Source organism: Oncorhynchus kisutch, linkage group LG14 (genome assembly GCF_002021735.2).
Source record: "Oncorhynchus kisutch isolate 150728-3 linkage group LG14, Okis_V2, whole genome shotgun sequence".
NCBI lineage: Eukaryota > Metazoa > Chordata > Actinopteri > Salmoniformes > Salmonidae > Oncorhynchus > Oncorhynchus kisutch.
In genome coordinates this window covers 10,953,996-10,976,627 of record NC_034187.2, presented here as the reverse complement: position 1 = coordinate 10,976,627, position 22,632 = coordinate 10,953,996, and the positions used below count along the sequence as shown (strand labels likewise).

At 45.9% G+C, this 22,632-nt stretch overlaps 1 protein-coding gene across 3 annotated transcripts in view; it reads right to left on the bottom strand.

Annotated features, from left to right (window-relative positions):
* smc6 (structural maintenance of chromosomes 6) overlaps positions 1-15,039 on the bottom strand; it is a 32,946-nt gene extending 17,907 nt beyond the window's left edge. The window contains exons 1-15 of one of the 3 annotated variants that reach the window (XM_020501568.2): positions 14,913-15,039; positions 13,617-13,770; positions 13,410-13,527; positions 13,070-13,175; positions 12,779-12,915; positions 9,535-9,596; positions 6,298-6,378; positions 6,014-6,115; positions 5,029-5,148; positions 4,776-4,871; positions 2,845-2,991; positions 2,469-2,557; positions 1,648-1,818; positions 577-755; positions 175-376 (exon numbers count right to left, since the gene is read on the bottom strand). In XM_020501568.2, the coding sequence (XP_020357157.2) occupies positions 175-376; positions 577-755; positions 1,648-1,818; positions 2,469-2,557; positions 2,845-2,991; positions 4,776-4,871; positions 5,029-5,148; positions 6,014-6,115; positions 6,298-6,378; positions 9,535-9,596; positions 12,779-12,915; positions 13,070-13,175; positions 13,410-13,527; positions 13,617-13,748 (1,742 nt within the window). In that variant the 5' untranslated portion in view covers positions 13,749-13,770; positions 14,913-15,039. Of the gene's footprint in view, positions 1-174; positions 377-576; positions 756-1,647; positions 1,819-2,468; positions 2,558-2,844; positions 2,992-4,775; positions 4,872-5,028; positions 5,149-6,013; positions 6,116-6,297; positions 6,379-9,534; positions 9,597-12,778; positions 12,916-13,069; positions 13,176-13,409; positions 13,528-13,616; positions 13,771-14,327; positions 14,892-14,912 lie in introns of those variants that run through there. The other 2 variants (XM_020501569.2, XM_020501570.2) reach the window with 2 other exon arrangements.
* Between the last annotated feature and the right edge of the window lie 7,593 nt (positions 15,040-22,632).

Here is a 22,632-nt window from a genome sequence, read left to right as displayed (position 1 = left end):
TATCTGTAACTAAATATGGTCAAGGATCAAATACGGTCCATAGTAGCTACCGGTATTCAACAACAAAACAATATGTGGAAATGTCCCAAATGGCACCTTATTCCCTACATAGTGCACTACTATTGACAATGAAGGGAATATGTTGCCATTTCAGATGGAGCGATTGTGTCTCACCGTCCTTGAACCTTGTAGACGGAGCCAGAGAAGGGGCTGACGATGATCTGGGGTCTGTTGCCTTTAGAGAAGTAGCGTGACATCAGATCCTGGAGGACAGCCTCGTCCTTGTAGTTGTCACAGCAGAAGGTCTTCATGAAGCTCCTCAAACAGCTCTCCACTGCTACAGCTAAGGCAGGGTCCTTCAGGTTTATACATGCCCCTGATGGGAAACCATGGATGGATGGAGGGATGAATGAACGGAAAGAAAAACAGATTAATTCATGTTAAGTACATCTTTCTGAGGTTTCCCCACAGGGGGTAATTAGGAAGACTGTTGCACATGACACATGCACGTGCCATTCGGCCAGATCACTATATGATTGGGCTACACTAAACCAAAGAAGGTGGAGAACCACTGACCTATAGGGCCAAGAGGTTTCTTGGTAAAACGTCCTTGGATGTAAGCCTTGTCTATGTTGTCTAGCAGGTCAGGCATGTTATCTCCAAAGCGCTTAAGTTTGTTGGATCTACTGGCCAGGAGCTGGTTCTTCCTCTTCAGTTTGGCTTCCATCGACACCTGAATATTCTTTTCTTCCAACCTAGAGCATTCAATCAACACATGAAGTTTGAGTACTCATACTAAAAGAAGAACGTGAGAGCAAATGGTTGATGCAGAAAGTGGTGGTTATCAACGTTGCTGAGGCCTATATGTGAGTCTTCCGGGCCACACCCTACTCCAACACCAAGTTTCTCAGTCTCAACCACGGATGTATAATAAGAACTGGAGACTGTGTCCAAGATGTCCGACCGTGGTTTCTGAGGTAATCTACTCAGGTTCGCATACGCCGATTCATGGACGGGTTGCATTCCAGTTTATACGGACCAACATCACCTGTGCACGAGCACTCAGTGACAACATCATCCAAAAATATGGCACACATTGGATGAATATAAAATGTTAATATCTTCGGCAAAGAGGGATAAAATAAAAAGGCTTCAGCAACAATTATTTGAATAATTTATGGATGTTTTGTGAACAAAGTTGATGACTAAAGTGTCTTATTAGGAATTTCCAAATCTGACTTCTCTATGTGGTTGTGTACAGAAATGGTCATTCTGGACCGGGCGTCAGTTAAACTGCAGTACCAAAGAAAAGACTGTAGGAGCAGTCGACACAGTGCTTCTAGATATGAACCATGGCCCCTTAGGTCTCAACAACGTGAGGATGTGTAAAATTGGTAACGGTCCGTAGGTATTTGTTGTAGTACTTGTTTCATACTGTAGAAGAATGCTACAGGTGGAAGAATGCTACAGGTGGAAGAATGCTACAGGTGGAAGATTGCTACAGGTGGAAGAATGCAAACAGAATTCATCAGACTTAATCATTTAAAAATAACAGGTTTTTATCTGATCTTATCATACTGTACAATATGATAAGACCACATTCTTGGAAGAGAAAGAAAAGAGGCTTTGAATGGTTTTCCATTTTACCGTAGTTTGTCCAACTCCTCCTTCCCTTTGAACAGAGCCTGTTGCCTGTCCTTGATCTCCTGATTCAGAGCAGTGCACTGCGTCTCATGCTTCTCCAACAGCGCCCTCAGACTGGAGATCTTCTGCAGTCTCTTGGTGTGCTCTGCCTCGGCCTTCTTGTTCTGACTCCCACTACAGGGTTACATCAAAAGATCATTTCAACAAAAGCTGAATGTATGCAAGGAAATCAAAACGACAGTAGTTATGTAACTAAAAAATGTGGACCAGACCACAATGCAATGACTATTCATGCTTATGTAGTAAATCAGTGTGCGTAGTTAACAGTGTTGAGGAAGCTACTCTGAAAACATAGTTTGTGAAGCTACCAATTACTTCACACTGGAAGAAGTTAAGAAAAATGTAGTTTACTTTAGTTACTTTGAAAAAGCAGTTCAGTACATCCAAACTACTTTGTGAAAAATTCTTCTGAGATGTTATAGACCACAAATTGAAAAAAAAAACAGATCGATCTGGAGTCAGATGTTATCAGAACGTGTCATTTAGACTATTAAAACACAAAAACTGTTTCAAGTCAGAATTAGGAAGATGTGATGCCTACTTCACCCATACTTTCAGTTCTTTTTGGGGAAAAAAGTTCCAGTAGTTAGCTAGACTGCTAGATGGCAAAAAAAGTAATGAACTACTGAAAACACTACCTAGATGTGAATTTAGTTTAACTACCACCTAGCTACCGCAAAACATAGTTCAATCTATCCAACACTGGCAGTTAATCCTTTCACAGTATATTCTACCAAACATTGACTATCACTCAAATCTCTCACATATTTTTCACTTTGTGAATTCTCTCGTGAAGAAGGGACTGTTCCTTCTCTGATTGCTTCAGTTTGTTCACAGCACGGAAATACACCACCTACAATAGAACAGCATCAAATACAGCTCAGACAAAGGTATTGCATTTCATCAAAGTGCTGCAAACATGCAGAAAAAGGTATCGGTAAGCAAGGATATTGGTGAGGAAAATGTACATTTCATGTTAGTCCTAAACAGCATCCTATTCCCTATGAAGTACACTACTTTGAACAGAGCCCTATGGGCCCTGGTCAACAATGGTGCACTACATAGGTAATAGGTGCCATTTGGGCCCGTAAGCCTACATTTACTTCCTGGAATGGGACTGACCTCAACCCAGCCTCTTACCTCCTGCTCTTTCTGAGCTTTATTCTTTGACTTGACTTCTTCCTTTATCTTCCGACAGTCCTCTGACAGTGACTCCTCCTCTTCTTTCCGACTGTGAAGCCTGCTCTGGATCTCCTGCAATTTCTTTTCAGCTACTGTCACTTTATTCTGGAGGGAAAAGAGAGGAAAACATTAAAAGCCCAGTGCATTGAAAAATGAGATTTTCCTGTGTTTTATATACATTTCCACACTATGTTGAAATAATACTGTGAAATTGTGAAAATAATTATATGCCCTTTTAGTGTAAGAGCTGTTTGAAAAGACCACCTGAAATTTCAGCATGTTTAGGTGGGATGGAGTTTTGGCCTTCCTGGTGACATCACCATGCAATAAATTAGTTAATAGACCAATAATAAGAGTTCTGAACCTCTGTCAATAAGAGTTCCATTTCAGTTTTCCCCTCCCCACTCCCAGTATATATACACATACATATATACACACACATATACACACACACTCACACAAAAGTATGTGGATACCCCTTCCAATTAGTAGATTCGGCTACTTCAGCCACACCCGTTGCTGATGTATAAAATTGAGCACACATCCATGCAATCTCCATAGACAAACATTGGTAGTAAAATGGACTTACTGAAGAGCTCAGTGACTTTCAACATGGCATCGTTATAGGATTACACATATTAAAACAAGTCAGTTTGTAAAATGTCTGCTCTACTAGGGCTGCCTCGGTCAACTGTAAGTGCTGTTATTGTGAAGTGGAAACGTCTAGGAGTAACAACGGCAGTGGTAGGCTCACAGAAGCTCACAGAACGGGACCGCCGAGGGCTGAAGCGTGTACTGCGTAGGAATTAAAAATCGTCTGTCCTTGGTTGAAACACTCACTACCAAGTTCCAAACTGCCTCGAGAAGAAACATCAGCACAAGAACTGTTCGTCGAGAGCTTCATGAAATGGGTTTCCATGGCCCACACAAGCCTAAGATCACCATGTGCAATGCCAAGTGTCAGCTGGAGTGGTGTAAATCTCGCCGCCATTTGACTCTGGAGCAGTGGAAACACTTTCTCTTGAGTGATGAATTTTTTTATTTTACCTTTATTTAACTAGGCAAGTCAGTTAAGAACAAATTCTTATTTTCAATGTCGGAATAGGAACAGTGGGTTAACTGCCTGTTCAGGGGCAGAACGACAGACTTGTACCTTGTCAGCTCGGGGATTTGAACTTGCAACTTGCAACCTTTCGGTTACTAGTCCAACACTCGAACCACTAGGCTACCCACGTTTCGCCATCTAGCAGTCCAACGGACAAATATGGGTTTGGCGGATGCCAGGAATAGGCTACCTGTCCCAATCCATAGTGCTGACTGTAAAGTTTAATGGAGGAGGAATAATGATATGGGGCTGTTTTTCATGGTTCGAGCTAGGCCCCTTAGTTCCAGTGAAAGGAAATCTTAACGCTACAGCACACAATGACATTCTAGACGATTCTGTGCTTCCAACTTTGTGGCCACTGTTTGGGGAAGGCCCTTTCCTGTTTCAGCACGACAATGCCCCCTGCTGCACAATGCAAGGTCCATACAGAAATGGTTTGTTGAGATCGGTGTGGAAGAACTTGACTGGCCTGCATAGAGCCCTGACCTCAACCCCATCGAAGGCCTTTGGGATGAATTGGACCGCCGCCTGCGATCCAGGCCTAATTGCACAACATCAGTGCCCGACCTCACTAATGCTCTCGTGGCTGAATGGAAGAAAGTCCCCGCAGCAATGTTCCAACATCTAGTGGAAAGCCTTCTCAGAAGAATAGAGGCTGTTAAGCAGCAAAAGGGGGACCAACTCCATATTAATACCCATGATTTTGGAATGAGATGTTTGACAAACAGGTGTCCACATATTTTTAGTCGTGTAGTGTACTTAGACAAATATACTTCACAAATACCTGACAGAGTTGAAGGTTTTCTTCGTGTTTGTGATTACTTTCCTCTGCGTCTATCTGTTCCTGTAGCTGTTGGACCAACCGCTCTTTTTCTCTCACCTGAAAGTAACGAAACAGAGGTGACATGACCATATTATTTTCTTGCAGAAAATAATTTATGCAGTTTTTGAAAGAACTTCCAACACTTTTGATTGGCGTTGACTTAGCCCAAACTAAACTATAACGATGAATGAGAAACAACCAAGTAATGTCCTACCAAGCCCCATGCCATCATCTTCTTCAGTTCCTCCAGAGTCTCCTTCATCTTACCAACAGATGACAGGTTTTCGTACCTCTCTTTCTTTTGCAAAAACTCCTGCTTGAGATCCTTTAGACACTGAAAGCAAATGATAAACCATGTTTTGAGTCTTATCTTACTGTCCTATTTATATACTAACCAAAAATAGAAATACAACATGTAAAGTGTTGGTGCCATGCATCATGAGCTGAAATAAAAGATCTCAGAAATGTTCCATATGGACAAAAAGCTTATTTCTCTAAAATGTTGTGCACAAATTTGTTGACATCCCTGTTAGTGAGCATTTCTCCTTTGCCAAGATATGCCACACCTGTCAGCTGGATGGATGATCAAGAAGCTGATTAAACAGCATGATCATTACACAGGTGCACTTTGTGCTGGGGACAATAAAATGCCACTCTAAAATGTGAAGTTTTGTCACACAACAATGCCACAGATGTCTCAAGTTAAGGGAGTGTGCAATTGGCATCGTGACAGCAGGAATGTCCACCAGAGAGGTTACCAGAAAATGTAAGGAAATGTGTCCCGCTACATGAGGCAAATGGTGGTCAAACCAGATACAGACTATTTTTTTTTATCCACGCCCCTACTTTTTTTAAAGGTATCTGTGAGCAACAGATGCATAAATGTATTCCCAGTCATGTGAAATCCATAGATTAGGGCCGAATGAATTTATTGTAATTGACTGATTTCCTTATATCAACTGTAACTCAATAAAATCTTTTAAATTGTTGCGTTTATATTTTTGTACAGGGTAATTTAATTGAAAACCTCTAACAAACCGGGTACATATATAGTGTTACATTGTTATCTTTTTTAATGTAATAAAAAATAAACATTTTTTGTTAAGTGTATGTGTGACCATGTATGAAATGCACTTTAAAAATGTAATACATTTATTTTTGGGCCCCCGTAAAATGTCATTTCCATGCGATAGCATTACCTCTTCTTGCCTCTCAACCTGTTCTCTGGTCACTGCTTTAGTCTGTTTGATGTGGATGTAGTCTCTCTTCATCTGCTCCAGTAGAGTCGCTTTCATGAAGAACTACAGAAATATTTAAAAAATGAAATCCCCAGAAGGAACTTTGGTTGCGCATGATGAAGTGGATATAGAATTATAATTGCATATGAGACAAAAATGGTTGACAAAAAACAAGCATGTAGACATAGAAAATGTCAGAGCTTAAATTACAAAACAAGGACAAAGAGTGTAAATTACAACTGTACCTTATACTTATCTCCTTCGCTTTTTGAATGGAGAAATTGCTTACTCATTTCTTGGTTAAGAATTGAGACTGGGTTATCCACCTGTGATTTACAGCGAACAGCAAAAGAGGCTTTTCAAATACGGACATACACTACCTTTCCAAAGTTTGGGGTCACTTAGAAATGTCTTTGAAAGAAAAGCTCATTTTTTTGTCCATTTAAAATAACATCAAATTGATCAGAAATACAGTGTAGACATTGGTAATGTTGTAAATGACTATTGTAGCTGGAAATGACAGATTTTTAATGGAATATCTACATAGGCATACAGAGGCCCATTATCAGCAACCATCACTCCTGTGTTCCAATGGCACGTTGTGTTAGCTAATCCAATTTGATTATTTTAGAAAGAATAATTGCTCATTAGAAAACCCTTTTACAATTATGGTAGCACAGCTGAAAACTGTTCTGATTAAAGAAGCAATAAAACTGTCCTCCTTTAGACTAGTTGAGTATCTGGAGCATCAAAAAGCAGACCTTAGTGCTGCTTTTGATACCATCGATCACCACATTCTTTTGGAGAGATTGGAAACCCAAATTGGTCTACACGGACAAGTTCTGGCCTGGTTTAGATCTTATCTGTCGGAAAGATATCAGTTTGTCTCTGTGAATGGTTTGTCCTCTGACAAATCAACTGTAAATTTCGGTGTTCCTCAAGGTTCCGTTTTAGGACCACTATTGTTTTCACTATATATTTGACCTCTTGGGGATGTTATTCGAAAACATTATGTAAACTTTCACTGCTATGCGGATGACACACAGCTGTACATTTCAATGAAACATGGTGAAGCCCCAAAATTGCCCTTGCTAGAAGCATGTGTTTCAGACATAAGGAAGTGGATGGCTGCAAACTTTCTACTTTTAAACTCGGACAAAACAGAGATGCTTGTTCTAGGTCCCAAGAAACAAAGAGATCTTCTGTTGAATCTGACAATTAATCTTAATGGTTGTACAGTCGTCTCAAATAAAACTGTGAAGGACCTCGGCATTACTCTGGACCCTGATCTCTCTTTTGAAGAACATATCAAGACCATTTCAAGGACAGCTTTTTTCCATCTACGTAACATTGCAAAAATCAGAAACTTTCTGTCCAAAAATGATGCAGAAAAATTAATCCATGCTTTTGTCACTTCTAGATTAGACTACTGCAATGCTCTACTTTCCGGCTACCCGGATAAAGCACTAAATAAACTTCAGTTAGTGCTAAATACGGCTGCTAGAATCCTGACTAGAACCCAAAAATTTGATCATATTACTCCAGTGCTAGCCTCTCTACACTGGCTTCCTGTCAAAGCAAGGGCTGATTTCAAGGTTTTACTGCTAACCTACAAAGCATTACATGGGCTTGCTCCTACCTATCTCTCTGATTTGGTCCTGCCATACATACCTACACGTACGCTACGGTCACAAGACGCAGGCCTCCTAATTGTCCCTAGAATTTCTAAGCAAACAGCTGGAGGCAGGGCTTTCTCCTATAGAGCTCCATTTTTATGGAACGGTCTGCCTACCCATGTCAGAGACGCAAACTCGGTCTCAACCTTTAAGTCTTTACTGAAGACTCATCTCTTCAGTGGGTCATATGATTGAGTGTAGTCTGGCCCAGGAGTGGAAAGGTGAACGGAAAGGCTCTGGAGCAACGAACCGCCCTTGCTGTCTCTGCCTGGCCGGTTCCCCTCTTTCCACTGGGATTCTCTGCCTCTAACCCTATTACAGGGGCTGAGTCACTGGCTTACTGGGGCTCTCTCATGCCGTCCCTGGAAGGGGTGCGTCACCTGAGTGGGTTGATTCACTGATGTTGTCATCCTGTCTGGGTTGGCGCCCCCCTTGGGTTGTGCCATGGCGGAGATCTTTGTGGGCTATACTCGGCCCTGTCTCAGGATGGTAAGTTGGTGGTTGAAGATATCCCTCTAGTGGTGTGGGGGCTGTGCTTTGGCAAAGTGGGTGGGGTTATATCCTTCCTGTTTGGCCCTGTCCGGGGGTGTCCTCTGATGGGTCCACAGTGTCTCCTGACCCCTCCTGTCTCAGCCTCCAGTATTTATGCTGCAGTAGTTTATGTGTCGGGGGGCTAGGGTCAGTTTGTTATATCTGGAGTACTTCTCCTGTCCTATTCGGTGTCCTGTGTGAATCTAAGTGTGCGTTCTCTAATTCTCTCTTTCTTTCTCTCTCTCGGAGGACCTGAGCCCTAGGACCATGCCCCAGGATTACCTGACATGATGACTCCTTGCTGTCCCCAGTCCACCTGGCCGTGCTGCTGCTCCAGTTTCAACTGTTCTGCCTTATTATTATACGACCATGCTGGTCATTTATGAACATTTGAACATCTTGGCCATGTTCTGTTATAATCTCCACCCGGCACAGCCAGAAGAGGACTGGCCACCCCACATAGCCTGGTTCCTCTCTAGGTTTCTTCCTAGGTTTTGGCCTTTCTAGGGAGTTTTTCCTAGCCACCGTGCTTCTACACCTGCATTGCTTGCTGTTTGGGGTTTTAGGCTGGGTTTCTGTACAGCACTTTGAGATATCAGCTGATGTACGAAGGGCTATATAAATACATTTGATTTGATTTGATCAACATTTGTGGGTTTGATAAAAGGCTTAAAATGGCCAGAAACAAAGACCCTTCTTCTGAAATTTGTCAGTCTATTCTTGTTCTGAGAAATTAAGGCTATTCCATGCGAGAAATTGCCAAGAAACTGAAGATCTGGTACAATGCTGTGTACTACTCCCTTCACAGAACAGCGCAAACTGGCTCTAACCAGAATAGAAAGAAGAGTGGGAGGCCCCGGTGCACAACTGAGCAAGAGGACACGTACATTAGAGTGTCTAGTTTGAGAAACAGACACCTCACAAGTCCTCAACTGGCAGCTTCATTAAATAGTACCCACAAAACAACATTCTCAACGTCAACAGTGAAGAGGCGACTTCGGGATGCTGGCCTTCTAGGCAGAGTTGCAAAGAAAAAGCCCTATCTCAGACTGAACAATAAAAATAAAAGATTAGTATGGGCAAAATAACACAGACACTGGACAGAGGAACTCTGCCTAGAAGGCCAGCATCCCGGAGTTGCCTCTTCACTGTTGACGTTGCGGGTGACCCCAAACTTTGGAACGGTAGTGTAATTAAAAATAAATAACATGATTCACTTTCAATAAAACACACGCGCACTCTATATATACACACACACACACACACACACAATACCTGGATGTTGAAGTGATCCAAAATTGCAGTCAATTCATCCTTTTTATTTGAAACCAAGTGCCCTGGAATAGAAGGTAAAGGTTGATTAAAATAGAGAATAGATAAAGAGAACGGCCAGACAGACCGGCCAGACAGACACAGACAGACCAACCTGACGGCCAGACAGACCGACAGACCCGACAGACAAACAGCTTGACCTGACGGCCAGACCGACCCAACGGCCAGACAGACAGACTGACCCGACGGCCAGACAGACAGCCCAACCCGACGGCCAGACAGACAGCCCGACGGCCTGACAGACAGACCGACCGACCCGACGGCCAGACCGACCCGACGGCCAGACAGACCGGCCAGACAGACCTGACGGCCAGACGGACAGACCGACCTGACGGCCAGACAGACCGGCCAGACGGACAGACCGACCCGACGGCCAGACGGACACAGACGGACACAGACAGAACGACCCGACGGCCAGACAGACGGACCGACCCGACGGCCAGACACATGGACCGCCCAGACGGCCAGACACATGGACCGACCCGACGGCCAGACAGACAGACAGACCGACCCGACGGCCAGACAGACCGACGGCCAGACAGACAGACAGACCAACCCGACGGCCAGACAGACAGACCCGACGGCCAGACAGACAGACCGACAGCCAGACAGACCGACAGCCAGACAGACCGACAGCCAGACAGACCGACAGCCAGACAGACCGACCCGACAGACAGACCCGACAGACAGACAGACCGACCGACCCGACGGCCAGACAAACCGACCCGACGGCCAGACAAACCGACCGACCCGACGGCCAGACACACGGACCGACCCGACGGCCAGACACACGGACCGACCCGACGGCCAGACACACGGACCGACCCGACGGCCAGACACACGGACCGACCCGACGGCCAGACAGACCGACGGCCAGACAGACAGACAGACCGGCCAAACAGACCGACCGACCCGACGGCCAGACAAACCGACCGACCCGACGGCCAGGCACACGGACCGACCCGACGGCCAGACACACGGACCGACCCGACGGCCAGACACACGGACCGACCCGACGGCCAGACAGACAGACAGACGCGACGGCCAGACAGACCTGACGGCCAGAAAGACCGACGGCCAGAAAGACCGACGGCCAGACACACAGACCGACCCGACGGCCAGACAGACCGACCCGACGGCCAGACACACGGACCGACCCGACGGCCAGACAGACAGCCCGACGGCCAGACAGACAGACCGACCGACCCGACGGCCAGACCGACCCGACGGCCAGACAGACCGGCCAGACAGACCTGACGGCTAGACCGACCTGACGGCCAGACAGACCGGCCAGACGGACAGACCGACCCGATGGCCAGACGGACACAGACAGAACGACCCGACGGCCAGACAGACGGACCGACCCGACGGCCAGACACATGGACCGCCCAGACGGCCAGACACATGGACCGACCCGACGGCCAGACAGACAGACAGACAGACCGACCCGACGGCCAGACAGACCGACGGCCAGACAGACAGACAGACCAACCCGACGGCCAGACAGACAGACCCGACGGCCAGACAGACAGACCGACAGACCGACAGCCAGACAGACCGACCCGACAGACAGACCCGACGGCCAGACAGACCGACCGACCCGACGGCCAGACAAACCGAACCGACCGACCCGACGGCCAGACACACGGACCGACCCGACGGCCAGACACACGGACCGACCCGACGGCCAGACACACGGACCGACCCGACGGCCAGACACACGGACCGACCCGACGGCCAGACAGACCCGACGGCCAGACAGACAGACCGACGGCCAGACAGACAGACCGGCCAAACAGACCGACCGACCCGACGGCCAGACAAACCGACCGACCCGACGGCCAGACACACGGACCGACCCGACGGCCAGACACACGGACCGACCCGACGGCCAGACACACGGACCGACCCGACGGCCAGACACACGGACCGACCCGACGGCCAGACAGACCGACGGCCAGACAGACAGACAGACCGGCCAAACAGACCGACCGACCCGACGGCCAGACAAACCGACCGACCCGACGGCCAGGCACACGGACCGACCCGACGGCCAGACACACGGACCGACCCGACGGCCAGACACACGGACCGACCCGACGGCCAGACAGACAGACAGACGCGACGGCCAGACAGACCTGACGGCCAGAAAGACCGACGGCCAGAAAGACCGACGGCCAGACACACAGACCGACCCGACGGCCAGACAGACAGCCCGACGGCCCGACAGACAGACCGACCGACCCGACGGCCAGACCGACCCGACGGCCAGACAGACCGGCCAGACGGACAGACCGACCCGATGGCCAGACGGACACAGACAGAACGACCCGACGGCCAGACAGACGGACCGACCCGACGGCCAGACACATGGACCGCCCAGACGGCCAGACACATGGACCGACCCGACGGCCAGACAGACAGACAGACAGACCGACCCGACGGCCAGACAGACCGACGGCCAGACAGACAGACAGACCAACCCGACGGCCAGACAGACAGACCCGACGGCCAGACAGACAGACCGACAGACCGACAGCCAGACAGACCGACCCGACAGACAGACCCGACGGCCAGACAGACCGACCGACCCGACGGCCAGACAAACCGAACCGACCGACCCGACGGCCAGACACACGGACCGACCCGACGGCCAGACACACGGACCGACCCGACGGCCAGACACACGGACCGACCCGACGGCCAGACAGACCCGACGGCCAGACAGACAGACCGACGGCCAGACAGACAGACCGGCCAAACAGACCGACCGACCCGACGGCCAGACAAACCGACCGACCCGACGGCCAGACACACGGACCGACCCGACGGCCAGACACACGGACCGACCCGACGGCCAGACAGACAGACAGACGCGACGGCCAGACAGACCGACCCGACGGCCAGACAGACCCGACGGCCAGAAAGACCGACGGCCAGACAGACCGACGGCCAGACACACAGACCGACCCGACGGCCAGACAGACGGACAGACCGACCCGACGGCCAGACACACGGACCGACCCGACGGCCAGACACACGGACCGACAGACCGACCTGACGGCCAGCCAGACCGACCGACCTGACAGCGAGACAGACCGACCTGACAGACGGAAATGGCGGCCAGACAGACGTGACGACCAGACAGACCTGACGGCCAGACAGACAGACAGATTTAAACTATTACCTGTTTTACTCTTCAACCTGCACGTCCGAACACCATCACTAGAAATCCTTTGTTCAATAGAAATGCATTCTCCGTAGACATCCCCTTTGTACGCGTCTGGTCCTCTGTTCCTCAGTTTCACTGTAACATCCGCTGTGCTGGAAATAAGTTCACCCACATGGACAGTGTATTGGTCTATTGTTTACATTACATTCAAAATAACTATTTGCAAACTCAGCGGTAATGAGAATTTACACCGTCCATAGAAAAAGAGATATGGAATGGGAGTCAATATAAGTAACTAGAACTGACCTTTCACCATTTTTCACAAAACCCTTCAAAGATGCTCCTCTGTTTGTGATGGTGGCCTTTCCACCAAGGCCCACTATTAGAGCAGTCAGTATGGCACTTTTCCCACCTGCAAAACAAAAATCAGGTGAAAATCCCATGGCACAACAACATAGCAGAAATAGGTTCCACTCACAGTACACTGAACAGCAACTAAGCCGTTACAGACAGGGGGAAACTGTAACTTGAATTCAGCATTCAAATTCAGTTATAATGACTGTTGGAGAAGGGTTAGAAAGTTAAGGGAAGGCATGGAAAACATGTGTATGGGGAGTCCTTTAACCAATACAAAAATCTTTCATACTTCCATTGTTGCCAACAATGAAGTTCACATTGGGCCCGAACTGGAATGGACCGAGCAAATGGTGACACATGAAATTCTTTATGGTGATGCTTTCGATAACTCCAATATCTCCCAAACCCTAAAAATGAACAACAACAAAAATAGAAGAAAACTGTAAGCCATTAGAAAATCAATCTATCAATCAGATAATTAATGGGAGGCACTGACCGAGGGAGAGGTGGAGTGGTCATTAAATGATGTCCCATGATCCTCTCTGCCATCTTCTTCCTCTTTAACCGCTTCCAATCTACGTTTCTTGGTGAATTTTTCATCATTCAGTACTTTGCTTTTCCGTTTCATTTTAGTAACATCTGGGTCCACGCTGTTGAAACAAAATATAGATATTAGTCATTATAAATATTAGTAATTACATGCCCAAGTCATGTTAGTTTACTGCCAGAGCACATAGGGAAGATTCTGGAGAGACATATGGGTCTCAAATGGATTGTTGCCAATGTTGCCTGTCTTGCTGTAGGCTACACTACAGATGTGGCTATCGCGTTTGAGTCGCTCTGGATGGCGCCGGAAGGGTGCCGTTTTTACGGGCTCCTAACCAACTGTGCTTCTACCCCCAAGCCATAAGACTGCTGAACAATTAATCAAATGGCCACCCGGACTATTTACATTGACCCCCTCCCATTGTTCTTACACTGCTGCTACTCACTGTTTATTATCTATGTATAGTCACTTTACAAATGACCTCGACTAACCTGTTACCGGTATCGCTTGTATATAGCCTCGTTATGTAATTTTCTTGTGTTACTAAATAAACTAAAGTTTTAAAAAATGAACAAGTAAATATTTTCTTAACTCCATTTCTTGAACTGCATTGTTGGTTAAGGGCTTGTAAGTAAACATTTAACGGTAAGATCTACCTACACCTGTTTGATTTCATTTGAGTAAGTGATTTGACGTCTGGTGTCTTGAAATTGGTGGCTTGAAAATGATCCTCAGGGGGAGAAAAAAAATCATTGTAGATATGACAAAATGTGTACTTGTCTTACAGGTGGAAGGGTACGCTTCAGTGTAGACCCCTACCACACAGGAAGGCGCCATGAAAGTACAAAGCTTGACACATCTTCCATAAGAACGCGCAGGTGCAGACTAACATTGTAACGTTCCAATCGAAACTGATACAATCTAACATTTTTACGTTTCGTATTCAACTATATAAGGGCTGTTGAAGTTCCATATAGAGGGTGATATGACAAATACAGCTATAATAGGCCTACTCGATACTTTCTTTGCGAAGCATAAGGCTATCTTTGTTTGTAAGATCAGTGCATTAAAGTTTTAAACTGAAGAGACAAAAGCGTTCACCCCCGTCAGTCACAGGTCCAGACAAGCAGTCTTATTCTACTGCCTTTCGTTCAGGATAGTCTTAACTTCTAAATGTCCGTTTATGAGGTTGAATTATGCATTATGTGTTCTTCAAGAACAGATAAAAATAGAGCGCGTACGTACCCGACTCTGACTTCCTGGTGTGGTGGACGTGCTGAGAAACGGAGGAGGAGAAATGTGGGGGAGTGTGTTAACTTTGTATCAGGCTGTTTTCAAAGAGGAACACCTATTCTTCTTCGGTTTGCGTCAAATATGTTGCATTACCGCCCCCAACTGGACTATAATATAAATCCATTATACTTTGTAATACAACATAGGAAAAGGGGAAAATAAAAAACATAATTGACAAATCTAAAATAAAACACACCCTCCAAACTAACCTTACACTCAGTCAAAACCCACTAGCCCACTCCAATACTTTGTCCCCATCTACTCATGCACCATGCCAATGGCCTGGGAGGCCGGTACACCACCACTCAACACACCCTGTTGACGTCAAATCTCGTATACCAAAATACTTTTCTCTGCAGCTGCCACTACAACATCTGTTTTCTGTGATTTACTACGTTCCATTTCTGCGGTACAGTTGATAACCATTGCTATGAACGCTAAGAAGCCAACCTTACTGAAGCATATTTCAGTCGTTGGCCGATCCCTCGATGGAGGCATAGGTCTTACTACTCACAGGGATCCTCTCAGGATGCCTCACCCTTGACGCATCCTCCTCTACTTTTTCACTACCTCAGTATACGACACCTTCTGCACTAGTCTGACTCTAGCCACCTCAACCTGCCTCTCTCGCACCAGACATGTCCGATCCACAGAAACGTGGGCACCCCTGCAGTTGACACAAAACTTTATCCAACAAAAACACCACAATATTCTATCCCATGCCCTCCTGCACACTTCCCACATCTCGGAATCTCCATCCTACAAACTGCTGTGGCATGACCATTGTCCAGAGACTTAACATTAGTGAGTAATAAGTGGTGGAGGGTGTGCATGCCTAGAAGTCCACTCCGAAAACCTCTTCTCCGCTGATGGCGACTTGGAGCAGCCTCTGGGAGAAGTTCAATTGCCCTGGGGTGTACGAACAAAGGATCCAATTCGGGAAAGTCGTATTCCTGGTCGTAATGCTGGTGAGTTACTGCCGCTCTGATATCCAAAAGTGATTTCCGGCTGTATGTAATAACAAAAAAACACCTGAAACAGAGCAGCGGATTCAGCACAAAAGGCTCTAACAGGATAACTGCTATATCCTAACATGACTTTGTCTGGTAGAGACTCTGACTAAACGAGTGCCTGCTCCCTCTGATCAGAAGAAACACAAAAACATATCACAAGTCCACTAACGTTACAGGTTACCTTCACTGATTCTACTGCACCCAAGTCCTTTCCCACCCAGCCTGAAACCACAAATAGATCTGTCAAAAGGCAAGGATTCACAAACTCCTACTGAACCGGATTCTTCTTTATCGTGTCCATTGATGCCCGGCTCTGGTTCTGAACTCTTCACCACACTTTCCACCTCACTTAACTCGCCCTCATTCCCTTCCATTTCACCTCCAGAACTCGTGCTATTTATGGACCATTGTCTTCCCTTAAAACAGGGACTGACAGGAGGAACAATATGTGTATGTCAGAGGTCGTCAATTCTGAATGTCAATAGATTTTTTGATTCTATCTCATCCATGACAACATTCTAGAACTGAGTTATCACTCATCTAACTCTGGTATCCTGGGAAATCTGGTTAATGATTATATAATTGATTAAGTGGCTCTTTCCTTACAGAATGTTGACAGCTGTATATACCAAGTTATATTGCCGAGATGCTCAAACTTAACTTAATAGCTACACTCACCGATACAGGATCAACTTTATCCCTCATGCTGGCCCTGATTAAACTGGTAAATTGCCCATCACAATAGCTGCACTTCTCCACATGGCCAGATCTATAGTGGTCTAGTAATACAAAATATTTTTGATCTACTGCTCTGCTAATTAGCTAGCTAAAGCATAGGCAGTGGCTAGCTATGACAGAGAACAGGAAAGCTCAGCACTTTATTCATTTCAATACAGCACATGGATTCATCATGGACTGGGCACAGGTCTCGGATCGCGCTGGGGAACGGTAGCTGACAGTGTCGGGCAGAGATGACATGCAGGAGTTTCCTGCAGGAAGTTGTAGTCTTGCTGAGGTCTTCTCTGTTGCTAAATAGCATTTTGAGTAATGCTAAAGTAAATTGAGGAAAATATACAGCTGAAGTCGGAAGTTTACATACACCGTAGCCAAATATGTTTAAACTCAGTTTTTCAGAATTACTGTCATTTAATCCTAGAAAAGAATCCCTGTCTTAAGTCAGTTAGGATCACCACTTTATTTTAAGAATGTGAAATGTCAGAATAATAGTAGAGAGAATGATTTATTTCAGCTTTTATTTATTTCGTCACATTCCCAGTGGGTCAGAAGTTCACATACACTCAGTTAATATTTGGTAGCATTGCCTTTCAATTGTTAAACTTGGGTCAAACTAAATAAGTTGAGTGAATTTTGGCCCATTCCTCCTGACAGAGCTGATGTAACTGAGTCAGGTTTGTAGATCTCCTTGCTCGCACACGCTTTTTCAGTTCTGCCCACAAATATTCTATGGGATTAAGGTCAGGGCTTTGTGATGGCCACTCCAATACCTTGACTTTGTTGTCCTTAAGCCATTTTGCCACAACTTTGGAAGTATGCTTGGGGTCATTGTCCATTTGGAAGACCCATTTGCGACCAAGCTTTAACTTCCTGACTGATGTCTTGAGATGTTGCGTCAATATATCCACATAATTTTCCATCCTCATGATGCCATCTATTTTGTGAAGTGCACCAGTCCCTCCTGCAGCAAAGCACCTCCACAACGTGATGCTGCCACACCCGTGCTTCACGGTTGGGATGGTGTTCTTCGGCTTGCAAGCCTCCCCCTTTTTCCTCCAAACAATGGTCCTTTATGGCCAAAATGTTCTATTTTTGTTTCATCAAACCAGAGGAAATTTCTCCAAAAAGTACAATCTTTGTCCCCATGTGCAGTTGCAAACCGTAGTCTGGCTTTTTTTAATGACAGTTTGCAGCAGTGGCTTCTTCCTTGCTGAGCAGCCTTTCAGGTTATGTTGATATAGGACTCGTTTCACTGTGGATATAGATATTTTTGTACCCGTTTCCTCCAGCATCTTCACAAGGTCCTTTGCTGTTGTTCTGAGATAGATTTGCACTTTTCGCACCAAAGTACGTTTGACTCTAGGAGACAGAAGGAGTCTCCTTCCTGAGCGGTATGACAGCTGCGTGGTCCCATGGTGTTTATACTTGTGTACTATTGTTTGTACAGATGAACGTGATACCTTCAGGCATTTGGAAATTGCTCCCAAGGATGAACCAGACTTGTGGAGGTCTACAATTCTTTTTCTGAGGTCTTGGCTGATTTCTTTTGATTTCCCCATGATATCAAGCAAAGAGGCACTCAGTTTGAAGGTAGGCCTTGAAATAAATCCACAGGTACACCTTCAATTAACTCAAATTATGTAAATTAGCCTATCAGAAGCTTCTAACGCCATGAAACCATTTTCTGGAATTGTCCAAGCTGTTTAAAGGCACAGTCAACTTAGTGTATGTAAACTTCCGACCCACTGGAATTGTGATACAGTGAATTATAAGTTAAATAATCTGTCTGTCAACAATTGTTGGAAAAATTACTTGTGTCATGCACAAAGTAGATGTCCTAACCGACTTGCCAAAACTTGTTAACAAGAAAGTTGTGGAGTGGTTGAAAAACTAGTTTTAATGACTCAAACCTAAGTGTATGTAAACTCCCGACTTCAACTTTATTGATAAAACTCACCTTGTCCGAGAGAGAATTACACATTTATCAAAAGGTCACGCCAAGGTAAGCCTAAACCAAACACATACTTCATATGAAGTGTTTGTCAAATTCACTATGTGAAAAATGAAATAGCAGAAAGACGGTTGGAACCATTTCCGTGTTTGACCTCTATGTTTGACCTCTATGTTTTATGGGTATCATGACCTGTCCACTGTGGCTGGCTAGAAGGAGAAGAGTTTATAAAACATATGGAGCTCGCCAGCTTGTAGTCCTGAAACCCGGGAAATAAGTTAGATCATCAAGCCATCCCCGTGGGAAAAATAATTGGGGGAAGGAATAAACGTTGAAAATAAGGTCTGAGGTTAACATGAGATCTTATAAGTTAATGTTCTATGAGATAATAGCAGTCCAGTTAACATGACCTTTATGAATTATGAAGCCTTTGTGATGTGTTTTATTACACAAACTATTCAAAATTCACAAAAGTGATGTTAGCTGATAAAGATTATGTCATAGAACAAAACACATTAGATCTCCTAAGCCTGTGTTTAACACAGGCCTAATTTTTGGCGTTTATCCAAACAGCCTACAAAAACGCCATTCATTTTCCTCATAGGCTTTGTCCAATGAACCATGGCGGAGTTAGTGCCTACAAAAAGATGCCATTACTATTTCTCTCTATTAGCATCGTAGCTCTTATTGCGGGATTTTTACAGTCGGAAATCCCCTCCCTAGTCAGCCTATTATGCGTATTGACATTCATATTGCACTGTACAACCTTACCTATGGATTGTGGATCAATGAAATGGAGTATCAGTCTACTCAGTGACACCCACTAAACAACTGAAGAGTTTATACAAATATTAGCATTATAACTAATATTGCGGGGATTCTGAAACCGCTGTGAAATTAGCCACATGAAAAAGAAATGTCACCTTGGTACTGCCACGGCTTATAGTCATTTCTATATTAACAACAATATGTTTTTGTCAAACATAAATGATCCAAACCACAAGCGCATTTTCATTTCACTGGTAGAATCGGGAAGTTTAGACTCCCTGTGTATTCGGTTGCTCATAGTGAACCACAAACTCCAGCATTCATAGCGAATGCAAATACCGCCCACTAAGGTAGATGGGGCGTGCCCATAAACTTGGATAATTGTTTACTTTAAAACGACTAACTTCGATATCCAAGATTTTTTGGGGAAAATGTGTCTGGCTGTGCTAATTACAAACAAGTGCAAAAATGTGTTATCCAGAGCACGAAGCACCGCCCCTACACGAGTTGTAGTCTTTCAGACTGGAAAAATGTGTCAGCTTCTATGTTTAATTAATCAAGCCTTATTTATAAAGCCCTTTTTACATCAGCCGATGTCACAAAAACCCAGCCTAAATCCCCAAACAGAATGCAAAGCAGATGTAGAAGCACAGTGGCTAGGAAAAACTCCCTAGAAAGGCAAGAACCTAGTAAAGAAACCTAGAGAGTAACCAGGCTCTGAGGGGTGGCCAGTCCTCTTCTGGCTTTGCCGGGTAGAGAGGACCTCAGGAGTAAATGTCAGTTGGCTTTTCATAGCCGATCATTCAGAGATAGAGACAGCTGGTGTGCGGTAGAGAGAGAGTCCAAAACAGCAGGTCCAGTGAACAGGTCTGGGTTCCATAGCCACAGGCAGAATAGTTGAAACTGAAGCAGCAGCACGACCAGGGCGACTGGGGACAGCAAGGAGTCATCGAGCCAGGTAGTCTTGAGGCATGGTCCTAGGGCTCAGGTCTTCCGAGAGAAGAGGGAGAGAGAGAAAGAGAGAGAATTAGAGAATTAGAGGGAGAATACTTAAATTAGCACAGGACACCGAATAAGACAGGATAAATACTTCAGACATAACAGACTGACCCTTGCCCCCCGATACATAAACTATTGCTGCATAAATACTGGAGGCTGAGACAGGAGGGATCAGGAGACACTGTGGCCCTATCCAACGATACACCCGGACAGTACCAACCAGGCAGTATATTACCCCACCCACTTTGCCAAGGTACAGCGCCCACACCACTAGAGGGATATTTTCAACCACCAACCTACTACCCTGAGACAAGGACGAGTGTAGCCCACGAAGACCTCTCCCACGGCACGAACCCGAGGGGGGCGCCAACCCGGACAGGAAGATCACGTCAGTGACTCAACCCACTCAAGTGACGCACTCCTCCTAGGGATGGCATGGAAGAGCACCAGTAAGCCAGTGACTCACCCCCTGTAATAGGGTTAGAGGCAGAGAATCCCAGTGGAGGGAGGGGAACTGGCCAAGCAGAGACAGCAAGGGCGGTTCGTCGCTCCAGTGCCTTTCCGTTCACCTTCACACCCCTGGGCCAGACTACAGTCAATCATAGTACCTACTGAGGAGATGAGTCTTAAATAAAGACTTCAAGGTCGAGACCGAGTCTGCCTCTCTCACATGGATTGGCAGACTATTCCATAAAAATGGAGCTCTATAGGAGAAAGGCCTGCCTCCATCTGTTTGCTTAGATATTCTAGGGACAGTAAGGAGGCCTGCGTCTTGTGACCGTAGCGTACATGTAAGTATTGTCATGACGTTGGCCTGATGGGGGAGGTTTATGACCACCATAAATAACCCCCCCCCCTCCACCCGTTTCTCTCTCTCTACTCTATAGAGTTGACTCTTGAAAAAGCCCTTTGTTAACATAGAGATTCTGGGAACATCAAAAGGTGGGAACCATACTTCGGTAATCCAACCAGTTGGGAATATGCGTTGGTACATAATGAACATGATGTCAGATCAGTTGGCGTCTGAGACATGATTACTGATGACAGGACTACATAAACTGTATCTTGGATTCACATGGATTGTTGTGCAATTTAAATGTTGAAATATGAAACTTTGTGAATAGATTAAATGTAATTTTTAGCGTCTTAATGAGAGAACGGTTTGTCATAAGAACACCACTCTGCTCACTCAGAGGCCCCGCCCATGTGAACAGACATGGGTTGTAAACTATGAAACACGCCCTTCTTTCACCACTATATAAACCCGTTGACGAAAATTTAACTTCCTGTTCCAAGGACATGAGGACTTGCGGTCCCCACAATGAAAGGACAAAGACCACCTACAGAACTAAGCCAACCTCAGTGTGAGCTCTGGTTGAACGACAGGAACCTAACAAAATTAGCATTGAATCTCAACGTGAAGGTGACGACCTACACACCCGGAGGATGAATTTCGACTATACCAGCCAGAATATACACTGCTCAAAAAAATAAAGGGAACACACTTCTGTGAAATCAAACTGTCCACTTAGGAAGCAACACTGATTGACAATAAATTTCACATGCTGTTGTGCAAATGGAATAGACAACAGGTGGATATTATAGGCAATTAGCAAGACACCCCCAATAAAGGAGTGGTTCTGCAGGTGGTGAACACAGACCACTTCTCAGTTCCTATGCTTCTTGGCTGATGTTTTGGTCACTTTTGAATGCTGGTGGTGCTTTCACTCTAGTGGTAGCATGAGACGGAGTCTACAACCCACACAAGTGGCTCAGGTAGTGCAGCTCATCCAGGATGGAACATCAATGCGAGCTGTGGCAAGAAGGTTTGCTGTGTCTATCAGCGTAGTGTCCAGAGCATGGAGAAGCTACCAGGAGACAGGCCAGTACAGGAGACGTGGAGGAGGCCATAGGAGGGCAACAACCCAGCAGCAGGACCGCTACCTCCGCCTTTGTGCAAGGAGGAGCAGGAGGAGCACTGCCAGAGCCCTGCAAAATGACCTCAGCAGGCCACAAATGTGCATGTGTCTGCTCAAACGGTCAGAAACAGACTCCATGAGGGTGGTATGAGGGCCCGACGTCCACAGGTGGGGGTTGTGCTTACAGCCCAACACCGTGCAGGACATTTGGCATTTGCCAGAGAACACCAAGATTGGCAAATTCGCCACTGGCGCCCTGTGCTCTTCACAGATGAAAGCAGTTTCAC